The following is a 13,454-nucleotide window of genomic DNA, read 5'->3' as shown; positions in this document are numbered from 1 at the left end:
GATTACAAGGGGGATTTAGTTGGATTGTCTGTTGCCGTGCTCCTAATAGACTTGTGGCCGGGAGGCCCAATGCTTGTGGAGAGACAGAAAACAGGTTCCTATCCTGGCTCCTACCCCTCAATGTGAAGCGACCTTGGCTTGAGGTACTAGGACATCAAGCACTCAGAATCAGCCATTGATGTTGCTGAGGGATGGTGTAGCCAGTGCGTGTGGAGAATGGGGACCAGGACCCTCCCTTTCCACTCTGTGCGTCAGCTGCAGAGTCTGCCAAAGAAGAAAACTATTTTCCTGGTTGCCGAGCAAGAGAGGCTTTGTTATGCCATGACCTCCTGAGACATTACTCACTTGTCTTTCAGACCAAGGCACTGCAGCATTTTTGTGTGTGTATTCATGTTGGGTGTGTGTGTGTACACATGTGTGTAGCAGGGGAGGTGTAGAGGGGAGAAAACTTGTCTTTGAATAGAACCCATGACATGTTGGCCATTAAAAGCTGACCTCTCTTTCCAAGAGCCTGTGAGGAACAGATGCTATTCTGGCTTTGAAGTAGGAACCATGAGCTTCACTGGTCTGCAGGGAATGCCTATCAACTGCTTTTTTGGGTCCTTGGCCTGCTTTCAAAATAGCCCTGTCTGTCTCTGGGAGCAGAACACAGCTGCCCACAGCCTTCTTGTGGATGTCAGGCGAGCATGGGGCTCAGATGTTTGGGTGGGATCTGGCTGCAGCTGCACTTGCCATCAGGAGGAATCGTAGGTGGAAGCTTAGGGACGCCCTGGGTACGCTGCCATTTTGCCAGAACTGGCTGCAGCAGCAGTGTCCCGGTTTGGTGATCTCCTGGCCAGTCTTCTGGTCCATCCACACTTCTCCATCCCATCTGCCATCAACTCTTGGCCTGACCTCTGCCTTGACTTCCTCACTGGCCTTCTTGTTCCCACTCTGGCCTTTCCATAGTCAGCTGTGAGGTATCTACATTCAGATTGTGAGTGTCCCTTGCCTGCCTTCCCTGTTTCTTATTGGCCACACGCTTGCTTCCAGGCCCAGTCCTTACTTGCCTCTTTGGCCTACTTTCATCTCTTACCTCTAACTTCTAATCCACAGTCATGGTACCACACCCGTGTTCATCTCTGGGCCTCTGAATTGCTGTTTCTTCCCTGTTACTGTAACGTTCCCCTACTTGGCTAATTCCTGCTTACCTTTCAAGTCTTATCTAGGTGGTCTTCCCCTGACCACTCCTGATTGTATAGACTAAGCTCCCACAGACTGTAAACTTACCCCACTCCCAGCTCTCACCATGTTGTGCTGCAATTAGGCAGCTAATTTTTTGCCTTCCTCACTTGACTGAGGTGTGTGAGAGGGCAGGGGCCATGTCTTGGTCACCAGTGTAGTGCCAGGCACATAGGCATTCATTAAGTATTAATTGAAATTAAGGGGAAGTGCTATTGGGGTGGGGGTATCTGGGTCTATGGTCCTCCTCATGCGAGGTCATTGGGATTATCCACAGTTGAAGCATGGTGGGGGTGGCTTTGGGCAGCAGGTGATTCCTGGGAGCATCATTGCACCTGGTTGCGGAGACTAAGAGGAGATGAGGTAAGCTAGGGGTGTTTGTATATATGTGTGTATGAGCATGTATGTGGAGGTAGGTGGCTTCTAGGCAGCAGTTCATATATTTTAACTTGTAGAGTCCTTTCTGGATTCTGTCTTTTGACCTTGTGAGGCCCCTAAGTGAGTAGAAACTGTGCCTCCTGTCTTTGCTTTTCACAGCAGTGGGAGTCCAGTGTGAGCTGGTATAGCAGGAGAGTGTTTGGGTAGGTGTCTTGACACAGGAAGCTGCTGTGATTCAGAAAGACTAGGTCAAGAGGAGCGTATAAGGTCGAGGCTTTGGGTCGGTAACACTGTCTGAATACAGTGGGAGCAGTCAAGGCACAGGTGGTGCTCAGGCAGGGGCCGTTTGAGGACCTGGTGAGAGAGCAGGCTGTCCAGGTGGATGGGGCAGTGAGTGGGTAAAGGTGTAACTCTGCAGATGGCACAGACCTGGGCGGGAACAGGCCTAGGCTGTGACCGAGCAGGGCAGCAGCAGAGTAGGAACGTGGAGGGCTTAGACTACTGCCTTGCCTGGCTTGCAGGATCGTGTCACTTTGGCCAGGGCCAGTGCCTGAAGATCTTCCCTCACTGACGTGAGTAGTGGATCTGGCCCCAGTCTTTCTAGGAAAACACTCAAGACAAAGAAGGATAAGTGTGCCTCTCTTCCTGCCTTCCAGCTTGCACGAGCCACTGTTCGTGACCCCAAGACAGGTGTCCTCACTGTGGCCAGCTACAGGGTTTCCAAAAGGTTAGCAGAAGTGTTGGCGGTAGTGGTGGAGGGAGGCGGTTGGCTGCTCAAGCCCTCTCTCCAGGGCTTCCTCTACTCAAGGGAGCTTGGCTTGGCTTGTCCTACCTGGTGACACCTTCCCTGCTTAGACTACTCACCCTGCAGTGGCCCTGGCTCTGGGGGGAGGGTGAAGGATATCACCCTAAGCTACCCTCTCAACCTCCCTTTTTCCCCCTCTTTTGATTTAGCTCGTGGCTGGAGGAGGACGATGATCCTGTTGTGGCTCGAGTGAACCGTCGGATGCAGCACATCACAGGGCTAACAGTAAAGACTGCAGAACTGCTTCAGGTACGGCTGGTCCCTGTGACCTGTGGTTGGGAAGTGCATATTTCTGGCTATGCGGTCTCCCAGGGTGCCCAAGACCAGACTTGGAGGCTTGCCCAGTGAACTGTATGACTGCACAATGCTGTGAATATGGAATGACCTCACACAGGGAAGCCAGAATTAAGCATGCCTACTGTCATTCCAACAGTTAGCATTCAACAAATATTGACTATCTTCTGTGTGCTCAAGTATTGTAGTAGGTGCTAGGGATCAGTGGTGGGCAGAGTAGGCCCATCTGTGTCTTCTTCACTTTGGAAGCTGAAATCCTGAGTTGTTTTAGGGACACTTCCAAGAGAGCTGTAAATATCTTCAAAGGTCATGGTTCTGATGCACATGAATCCACATGCACTTGGAGGTAAAGTGTCCTGAGATACGTTGGTAGGAAAAATGAGAGGCTGGTGACAGCGGAGTACTTTTTTCAAAGTACCCTCTGTGGAAGGAACCCTGGCTTCCAGCCTTTATTTCCAAGGTGATTGTGAAGACACATGGCAGCTGGAGAAAGCCCCAAATTAATGTATTCTCTGTAGTGTATTGAATTCAAATTGGTTCTTGCCATGCTCCCTTCTGAATATCGGAACCTCTGGGTACTCTTGTGAAGTGATGACTGAGACACTACCAGAGAAGTTTCACTGGCATTTTTTAAGAGTCCCCTGGGTCTTCTTTCCGGCTAGACTTTCTTTGTCTTTCAGGACTGCACCTCTCATCTTGATGCTTGACATTTGGGTGTAAGGAGCAATAGATTTCATTAGAATATTGAAGAATATTTGGAAAAGGTTCTCTGAATTTTTCCCAGGATACATGCAAGCAAATCAGTGATTTTTTTTTTTTCCTATAGCTATATCAGCAATCACAAAACCAATCTTGAAGTTCTCTTTATGAATTTGTATGGAATCCACCAGTTTTTGTTTTATTATTTTATTTATTTAATGTTTATAAACAATTTTTTTAACATTTATTTACTTTTGATAGAGATACAGAGCATGAGCAGGGGAGGGCAGAGAGGGAGGGAAACACAGAATCCAAAGCAGGCTTCAGGCTCCAAGCTGTCAGCCCAGAGCCCAACAGAGCCCAACCTGGGGCTCGAACTCACGAACCATGAGATCATGACCTGAGCCAAAGTCGGATGCCTAACTGACTAAGCCACCCAGGCGCCCCAGTGTTTGTTTATTTCTGCAAGACAGAGAGTGTGCACAAATAGGGGCAGGGCAGAGAGAGGGAGACCCAGAATCTGAAGCAGGCTCTAGGCTCTGAGCTGTCAGCACAAACCCCATTGTGGAGTTTGGACTGACGATCCGTGAGATCATGATCAGTCGGATGCTTAATCGACTGAGCCACCCAGGTGCTCCACCCCCCACCCCCCACCACCAGTTTTTAAAATCATGCTGATTACCTTTGATTCTTGTGGAAGTTTTATATAAACTTTAGTTCTACCCTACCTAGTGTTGCATTTGTAAGCTTAATTTAATTTTAATGTAGTTCTGTAAACAAGCACATTGATGGAGGGTCACTTCTCCTACTTCCACCATTTCAAGAGTGGTAGGGAGTCTCCGTGCTCTTGGTACACCCCTGTTGGCATTGTTATGATCCATTTCTTCATGGAACTGATTTGTTGTTGTTAAGACATCTGCCACTGTTGGAGCCAGTGTTAGAACTCTCACTGCCCCCATTAAGGATGACTTTCTGCTTGATTGGCTGATTCCATACTCTGAACCAATGGGCTGAGAAGAGTGGGTGGGAATCTGCTCTTGGTGCCCTCCCTGCTGGCTCCCTGGCTATAGCCTCTCTACCATATCTCACATGAAATCCAGAAGAAAGCAACTTTGTACTTGGACTGGCTTATCTGCCACAACCCTGGCTCCATCTTGTCTGGCCTATCATCATGTTGCAGCTCAATTGATGACTTGGATCTGAATGCCAGGACTCCCTTTGGGACTCTTGATATTGGGGCTCTTCTGGAAGATCCAGACCACACCTTCCCGGGGACTGAGGCCCTGTTTTTGTTTGCCTTCTTCTAGGAACTGTCTTGGCATTTCCTTTGCTAGATAGCAGTGTTGAAAGCTTTGGCTCCCCATGGTCTGGGGGACAGGAGCCTGGGTTTCAGCACTTGCCTCTAAGTGCCCATTCCACATGGACTGCTTGAAGTGTCATCAGTGTCTTGGCACCAGCAAAAGCCTGTAGTCCATGGTCCTTCAGACTGTTACAGGATTCTGGAAAGGAGCTGATTCTTCTGCTCCCTGTTGATACTGTCAGGTGTAGTCAGTGTGTTTGCTACTTTCATTTGGAAGAAAAAGGGCATTTGAGGGTTTCTCATGAATTGGATGAAGCCTTGCCTGATAATGGAAGATATGCTACACTGGCAGGATTCTCAGTAATTGAAGACACTTATGACTTGATGTCTCAGCCTTACTAAAAAAGTAATTTCTGACCAGTTTTGTGCGTGGCTGGAGGAGGATGATGTGTTTGTCTTCACTCTGACCTCAGTATCATAAATACCCATGTCTTTCAAATGACTGACTCTTATATTTTTGTAACAGTACATCTGAAGATTCAAATGAATACCTCCTCACAGAAATCAGTTTCTGTTTGTTTTAAATAGAGGGAGAGCACGCGTGTGTGCGCAAGCAGGGGAGGGACAGAGGGAGAGTGAGAAAGAGATCTCAACCAAGCTCCACGCCCAGCATAGAACCCAGCGTGGGGTTCAGTCTTAGGACACTGAGATCATGACCTGAGTTGAAATCAAAAGTCTGATGCTCAGTTGACTGAGCCCCCCAGACACCCCAAGAATCAGTTTTGACGTACAATTGCTTGTTATTAAAGTTGTGAGTCTGGGCCTGGAGTTTGCCCAGATGGTGAATCTGATTGCAAATCCTGGGGCTCCTGTGGCACTTGCTCTCTGGGAACTGTAATAAGTTGTGTAGACATACTAGCATCAGCACCATGATTGATATGATTGCCAAAACTATTAAAAGATGAGTCTATTACAGCAGTGCAGCTTCTTTCACTCTGTGGGGTCTGCAAGTTTAAGCATCCCATCCAGCAAAGGGGAGTATTGGAAAATGCAGTCATACTCTGCAGTTCCAACAGCAAGCAGTGATTGAATTTTGCAGAATGCCTTGCTATACTAATCACAGTCAGATTTAATTTTTTTTCCAGTTCCCAGCTAAACTGGATCCAAAGAAACTGTTTGTAGTATCATTTTAGCAACAACTGTAGCATTTCACTCCTTAGGGGTACCTTCAGCCTTAGGGCTACCAGCTGAATCAACCCTCCTTGCACTGTCGACAGGACTTCCTGGTATTGGTATCCATGGTACTGGAATCTTGAAGGCTGAGGCAGCATATGACAGCATGTTTTCATCCACTGATTGTTCATATCAAAAAATTTTACTTCTGTGGACCCTGAAAATCATGCTGTGCAGTTTCTGCCCTTCATCACATTGGATATATATTTTATTTTCCAGTAGGAGGATTTCCTGTCTTGTAAAGTACCCATCTCTTTCTCTCTCCCTGATGTCTATAGGTCTTTATTATTGCCAATGTTGTAGTATTTCATATCTGACTTTTGTAATCACCAAGAAGGATATGCAGAAAATGCCAATTTGCTTAATATGTGTCCCAGAGGTTTTTAGGGTTTCAGTAAGATACAGTAGCCAGATGTTCCCAGATGGACATTGGCGGTACCATTTGATCTGTGCTTCATCTTGAACTTTGTCTATCAACTGGCCACCGTGGCTAAAATAAACGTTTGTGACTTAGGACTTATATTGTGCTGATAAACTGTCAGTCAGGCATTTACAGCTTATAATCTAATTACAGTAAAACCTTGGTTTGTGAATATAATTCATTCTGGAAACATGCTTGTAATCCAGAGCATCTGTATATCAAAGTGAATTTCAAGAACCATTGGCTCAGTTGTGATCACGTAATACTTGGCGTCATGTACCACTCGTATTGCAAGACATCGCTCATTTATCAAATTGAAATTTATTAGAAACGTTTGCCCATCTTGTGGAACACTCACAGAACAAGTTATCTGCATTCCAAGGTTTTACTGTAATGACATCTGGTAGTTGTTGAAGCTTTGGTGGCTCAGGACCTCGTCCAGGTCCAGGCTCCCATAGGGGCCACCGAGGTGGTGCCGCAGTCATTGGCCACACTGCAGCTGGCTGCCCGTGTCCTGCTGTTTGACTTGGATACAGAACTACTGCATACAGGAACTGTTGAGAGAGGGGAATGGGGTATGTTTGCTCTGCTCGGTTTGACCAGGTACAGCAAGGTGCACGGTGACATGGGGGGGGGGGCGGGCAGGAGCAGTGACAGACACCGAGTCACTCCCAAACTAGCATAAAAAGAAAGTCCTTGTATTAACTTTCTTGTTGGCTTTCCTCTGGACTACCTTCTTATCTCGCAAACAAATAGGGCCCAGGCCAGGGCCTGCCTCAAGGCCTGTCTGCTGTCGTCTGAGTGACCTGAATCCCAGTGCTTTTCCACAGTGGCCCATCTTGTTGTGTTTGGGAAAGCACATTTGTGCTGTGGCCTGACCCTTGGACACAGCTGTGGGCGCGTTTGCAGTATTTTTTCTGTCGGTGCTAGCAGGGCATGGTTACTATCCTCCTTAGAGAGGCTGCACTTGGAGGTTCAGGTTGTTTCAGTTTTTAGGGGGAGGTAGTATCCCTGGGGAGAGAGTCTGCCCCAGGACCATTCATGCTGCTGACAAGGTGCAATGCCTTTCTTTCCCACCAGGTTGCTAATTACGGAATGGGAGGACAATACGAGCCACATTTTGACTTCTCTAGGGTAAGGCCCAGACCCCAGGTGCTGTCAGAGGGCCCTGCTCCAGCTGGTGAGAGGGAGCTAGAGCTTCTAGGAGCACTTCAGCCTCTACATCAGGCCCTCCTGCCTTATCAGGACCTCCTCTTTGTTACTGGAGAAGTCCAAGTCTGGAAGCATGGAGCCCAGTGCAGCCTGGCTGTTTCCCTGTGACGTGGGGAGGATTCCCCCTGCCTCACCTGTCACTTTGCCATGCTTGTAATGGATAGACCCTCACTAGGTCTTAGTGAAAGCTGTTCCTGCCCCCCTTCCCCTGTACCCCAGTCAGGGTTTCCTTTGCAGCCATGGTCCGTGGTCCAGGCTGATGTATGGAACATATGCTGAGTACCCTTCCCTTGATCCTTTTGGCCCCAGTCTTCTGAGTGTGGGGTGGAATCATCTGCAAAAGTGTGTGAAAGTTGTTGTTTGTTGCAGCGACCTTTTGACAGCGGCCTCAAAACGGAGGGGAATAGGTTAGCGACGTTTCTTAACTATGTAAGTATTGGGGCCACGTCCACCTGTTCATTCTCACTTAATTTTATAGAAAAATGAGCAAGATGCTTTCAAGCGTTTAGGGACGGGAAACCGTGTGGCCACATTCTTAAACTACGTGAGTATGATGCATGCAGCAAATGGGTCTTCAGGGGAACCTGGGTCCAGAGTATTAGCTTATATATCCACTTTTGTGAGGCCTGATATCACCAGGTGTTGCTTAATGGCTGAGCCCTTCTGGCCCTCAACTCTCTTCTTGGCTCAAGTAGAGAGTTCGCCTTTGTGCCCATCTGTGTGCTTAGCCACACCCATGACTTTCATTTCACATCCTTGACCCTTTTTAATGGGCCCAGTGCTAGTCAGGACTTTTGAGGTGAGTGCCCTGGAGTGTTCTCTCCTTGGTGGTAGAGTGGGGAGCCTGCAATGAGGTACTTTTATGTGAAAGCTGCCTTTGTTTACCCGGAGCTCAGTGGCTTGCCTCCCACCTGCTGCCTGTGCTCCAGCCACACGCCCTTCGGTTTACCTCTCACCTGAGGAACAGTTTGCTTTCCCCTCTGCTGAGGAGGCCCGCTCTAAAGAGGCAGACAAACTGTCAAGTAACTAAGAGACAGAAGCCCACGTCTGTCTTTTCCTTTGGTATCTCATTTAAGTATTTGCATATATTTATTATGTCCTTAGGATGGCCATGAACATGCTGGTGAGCAGGACATGTGTGGCCTCTGGTGGGGCTTATGGTCTCATATGAGAGACTTGCTTTAAACATAGAAGTCATTGTTTAGTTACCATGGTGATAAGTGCCTTAAAAAAGCTCAAGTTCAGAGACAGCCTCACTGGGGAGTAATGTGTCTGTGGAGACTTGAAGGTTGAGTGGAAATTAGTTGGTGGAACATGCTTTTCTGGCAGAGGGGAGAATCTGTGGGGACCTGGAAGAGGGAAGGAGCTGGGGATGTTGGAAAAATGGAAGAAGGCTGTTGTGACTCAGAGGCAGTGCATGAGGCGAGAGTGGCTAGAGAGAGAATGGCTGCTGAGACTGACAGGGCCTTTGGGTTCTAGGAAAGAGCCTGGATTTGATCCCCAGCACTGTGGGAAGCCATCAAAGGTTTTTATCTCATTCATTTACCATATGTCTGCTGAGTGCTCTTTAGTCTGTCTGGCATGCATCCTGTGGAAATATTTTTTAGCTCCACCTGTTACTACATGATAGACAAAAAAAACTTGAAGGAAGCCAGCCAGATGAGAGAGTGGTGGTGCCTTGGGCATGAGTCGAGGCATGCTTTGTGGGCCCAAGTGTAGTCCCTACCGTGGAGCCTATATTTCATTTAGGCGTCACTGGGAGAAAGCAGGGCCTGCGGAGCCACACTCTACCTGCTCGCCTAGCTGGCACTTGGGAGGGCTGCCATTCTGGGAAGATGAGGGTGGCACTAGAACCAGAGAAACAGAGCCCACAGTGGGGGCCACCAGAGGTGATGGAAGCAGCAAGGAGCTCCGGGTCAGGGCAGATCATGGGGCACAGTGCCTTAGGCATGCACCGGGCTGGATGGGGATACAAGGGTTGGGGGGAGGGAGGTCATTCAGGCATTTTCTGTATACAGACTCAGATCATTCCCATCCGAGGATGGCCAGGATGTGGGTCTCCTGCAGGGCTGCAGCTCCCAAGCACCATGGGCATGGGGCTGTCCTGATGAACCACACAGGTTAAAGCAGGTTTAGGGAGGTATAGCACACGGGGAGAGCCTTTCTTGGGTGGGGGGACTGGCTGTAGAGCAGAGCCTTCAAGCATTGCCAGTCCTGCACAGAGAAGGTATTCTGCACGCTTGTGTCCTTTGTGACTCAGTTGCTCTGTAAACTTTGGGTACAAGATCCAAGCTCTATGCCTTGTGTTCTCAGATGAGTGATGTAGAAGCTGGTGGTGCTACCGTTTTTCCTGATCTGGGGGCTGCCATTTGGCCTAAAAAGGTAAATTCTTGTCCTTGTGGGTCATAGGTTGTAGCACAGCTCAGACCTTGTTTCTTTCTCCTCTGAGTTCCATTCCCTGGCCTGCTTGACTCTTAACTTTGAGGAGCGTTAGCCCCTTCCTGCCTGAACTCTGACCCTGGGGCCCCAGCTTCCATCTGGGGAGATGGATGGGGAGGGAAGTCCCTTTGGGAGAAGGTGGGTTATCAAGCATCCCCCTCATGAAGGGTGGATGCTTTCTGGGGGACTTCTCTGTTGCTGGAATCCCAGAGCCCTCTCCCTTTGTATGCAGGAAAGTGAGGGTGTTTCTGCTTAGGGAGGGCTCTGTGATGTTTGGGGTCAAGTCACTGAGCCTAGTATCTACAGGTGTTGTCTGACAGGCTGTCTTCTTTCCCTAGGGCACAGCTGTATTCTGGTACAACCTCCTACGGAGTGGGGAAGGTGACTACCGTACAAGACACGCTGCCTGTCCCGTGCTTGTGGGCTGCAAGTGGGGTGAGTGGCTTGGTAGCCTCAGCCTGGCCTCTTATGATCACCCTTAGACTCTGATTGGAAGATACGTGCTGCCATATTTTAACACTTTTAACAATAGCTGCACAAGCATAGTAGGTCTAGGATGACTCCCCAGAGGAATGGACTCTGGCAAGGGGTGAGGGAGCAGTGGGGCAGAACCAGAATCAGAGAGAGGAAGGAGTGTCTCATGCAAGCAGGGCCCATATTGAGTAAGGCCCATGCTTAAACCGGCATCATAGGTGTGGGGACCAGCCACCTTTGTCCCTTGCATAAGGGGAGGCCTGTGGCACAGGGACCAGGAGATGAGGCTGGAGGCTGGGGCCAGAGGCTAAAGCTTGAGCTTTGAGCTTTGTTCTAGAAACAGCCATGGTGAGCCAGGGAGAGGTTTGAGTGAGGATGACAGGACGTGATTGCAAAGACATGGGTTTATACCCTCCTGGAGAAGTTGGGGGTATTAGTGGTAGGGTCACAGAAAATTAAGCAATTAGAAAATAAATGGGGCAATTGCTGACTAAAAGGGGAAATAAAATTGCAAGAAATGTCAGCATACACTGCTAGGTGGCTCAGGTGTGAGCCACATTTATATGATATAATAATGTAAAGCACTGAATATTAATTAAAATTTGTGAGTTAACTCTATTGGGAAGATAAAAGGTGCTAAGTATATATTTTAGGGATAGTATGAAAGAATTCCAAAAATCAAAGTCAAGGGATAGCACTGTAAGCATGCTATTTAGAAATAAGTGCTGGAATATCAGAAGAAACAACTAAAGGAATTGAATGTCTTCTAGAAGTGGAGTTTGGCCGAGGGAGGGATGGGTAGGAGATGGCTGTTTATCACTATAAGCTTTATAGGCAATTTGTTTTTTTCCAACTAAGTACATCTTGTACTTATATTTTAAAAGCTCTCTGACTTTAGTAGTGCATTAGCATAAATTTGTTTTATTCTTGTGAAAGTCTGTGATAAGGATACAGCTTTAGGTGCATTTGGGACACAGCTGTAGGTGACAGTGCTAACACCAGCTCTGCTACTCTGCTGCCCACAGCACACAGATCAGATCTGCTGGTCTCTAGGTCCTGAGATTGACATGCAGGCCCCCCACAGTCCTGACAGGATTCCCTATCCGTAGCTTCTATAGCTCAGTTTCATCCCAGTAATATCAAACTGCTTGGGGTCCTTGGCACCAAGGTGGCTCATGCCTTCATGTTTTTCTTGTCCTGTTCCCACTTCTTGGACCCTTTGATATAAGAGTTATCTGGTATATCCATCATGTTCCCTGGATAACTCCTGTTCAGCTTCATGTCCCAACCCTGGGTCTCCTCTTTGCTCGCATGGTTAAATGGACGCCTTTTGGCTCAGCTTCCCTGTCAATGTACACATATCTCTCTTTTTATCACTGGCAGACTTTTGTACACTTACTCTGTTTACATATAGATCTTCCTTACCAGCTCATGAGCAACTCGAGGTATGAGAGCATGCCTTACTCATGTTTGATTCCCAGGCCCCAGTCCTGGAGTTGTCATGAAGGAGTTACTAATTTTGTATGCTAAACTAAGCGACAGAATTGTTAACATACTTTTCTTTTTGTTCACAGTCTCCAATAAGTGGTTCCATGAACGAGGACAGGAATTCTTGAGGCCTTGTGGATCGACAGAAGTTGACTGACTTCCTCTTCTGCCCTTCTCCTTCCTGGCCTCATAGCCTATGTCATCCTCAAGTTCAACATGACAGACACCTTTGTACGTTCCAGGCTTTGTCACTTGGATCTTTGTTGGAGTGAATATTTGTCTGGACCAAAGGGAGAGCCGACTGGGGAGGGTTCTGGGTGACCTGGGTCCCAACCTCTCTGGTCATCCTGTGCCACCTCTGGCCACAGAGTTTGCGTCAGAGTGGCTACAGCAGAGTCAGGCTGTCTAGCACCTAGGAAGGTGCCTTTGTACCTCAGATGTTTTAGGTGTGAGGTGTTCTAGTGAACCAAAGTTCTGATACCTTGTTTACATACTTGTTTTTATGGCATTTCTATCAATGTGGCTTTAACCAAAAAATAAAGTGTCCCTGCCAAAAGCCTTAAAGAGCCTTATTCTGAGTATTTTTAAAGGTGGGAGAGCTTATACCAAGTTCATGATTTCCTGTGCATCTCCTCTGTGCAGACAGAATCTGGGTAGTGTATACTTGAGTGGCAAAACCTTGACCATGGGTTCTAGATCTGGTCTCAACACTTAAATTTACAAGCTTCAGTATCCTTCCTGGAAAGTGAGGGAAATACTCTCTCATGGACTCCCAGAGAACATAGAGATCATGTGTGTTCATGACTATTTGGCTGTTATAATTTGAAATTTCCTACTTAAAAAATTTTGAGATACATACACAGAATTGTTCACAAAACATAAATGTACAGTTTAAAGAATATGAAGGTGAGCGTGAGCCACCCATCTGACCATCAGAGAAGAGACCATTTTCAAATCTGCACCTCAGGAGCCCCTTGGGAGCCTGTCCTGGATCGAATCTCTTGTCCTGCTTCCTATACCTTGGTGGTAACTATTGTCTAGTGCTTTGTGGTACTTAGTCCTTTGTTTGTCTTTGTAATTTAGCTACCTGAGTCTACATATCTAAATAAGTAGGTATTTTTCCCCCTGATTTTGATCTTTTTATAAATGGAATCTCTGTATTTTTAAGGAGTTTGGCTTCTTTTGTTTGACATTTGTTTTTAATATTCATGCTATTGTGTAGCTTTAGTTTGTTTTAATTTGTAGAGTTGATTCAGTTTTGTTAACATATATTGTAGGACAGACAGTACATAATATAGCCAATATACTGTTGATCAATACTTGAGAAGCTTTTACTTTGTATATTACGAATAATACCGCCATTTGCATTTTTATACATGATTCCTGGTACACATAAACACGTTTGTGTAGAATATATATCTAGCAGTGGATTTAGGGAGTCTTAGTAGTTAGTCTTCAACTTTACCATATAATGTATTCCAGAGTGGTCA

At 47.2% G+C, this 13,454-nt stretch overlaps 1 protein-coding gene across 7 annotated transcripts in view; it reads left to right on the top strand.

Moving 5' to 3' along the window:
- The window catches only part of P4HA2 (prolyl 4-hydroxylase subunit alpha 2), a 33,043-nt gene extending 20,515 nt beyond the window's left edge, over nucleotides 1-12,528 (top strand). For 5 of the 7 annotated variants that reach the window (XM_029941876.1, XM_029941875.1, XM_029941878.1 and 2 more), the window contains 7 exons: nucleotides 2,256-2,326; nucleotides 2,554-2,653; nucleotides 7,432-7,485; nucleotides 8,042-8,107; nucleotides 9,877-9,945; nucleotides 10,341-10,437; nucleotides 12,051-12,528. In XM_029941876.1, the coding sequence (XP_029797736.1) occupies nucleotides 2,256-2,326; nucleotides 2,554-2,653; nucleotides 7,432-7,485; nucleotides 8,042-8,107; nucleotides 9,877-9,945; nucleotides 10,341-10,437; nucleotides 12,051-12,121 (528 nt within the window). In that variant the 3' untranslated portion in view covers nucleotides 12,122-12,528. Of the gene's footprint in view, nucleotides 1-2,255; nucleotides 2,327-2,553; nucleotides 2,654-7,431; nucleotides 7,486-7,932; nucleotides 7,993-8,041; nucleotides 8,108-9,876; nucleotides 9,946-10,340; nucleotides 10,438-12,050 lie in introns of all 7 variants that reach the window. The other 2 variants (XM_029941879.1, XM_029941874.1) reach the window with 2 other exon arrangements.
- The last annotated feature ends 926 nt before the right edge of the window (nucleotides 12,529-13,454 follow it).

This window comes from Suricata suricatta, chromosome 6 (assembly GCF_006229205.1).
Source record: "Suricata suricatta isolate VVHF042 chromosome 6, meerkat_22Aug2017_6uvM2_HiC, whole genome shotgun sequence".
NCBI classification, from domain to species: domain Eukaryota; kingdom Metazoa; phylum Chordata; class Mammalia; order Carnivora; family Herpestidae; genus Suricata; species Suricata suricatta.
This window is presented reverse-complemented; position numbering and strand designations above follow the sequence as displayed.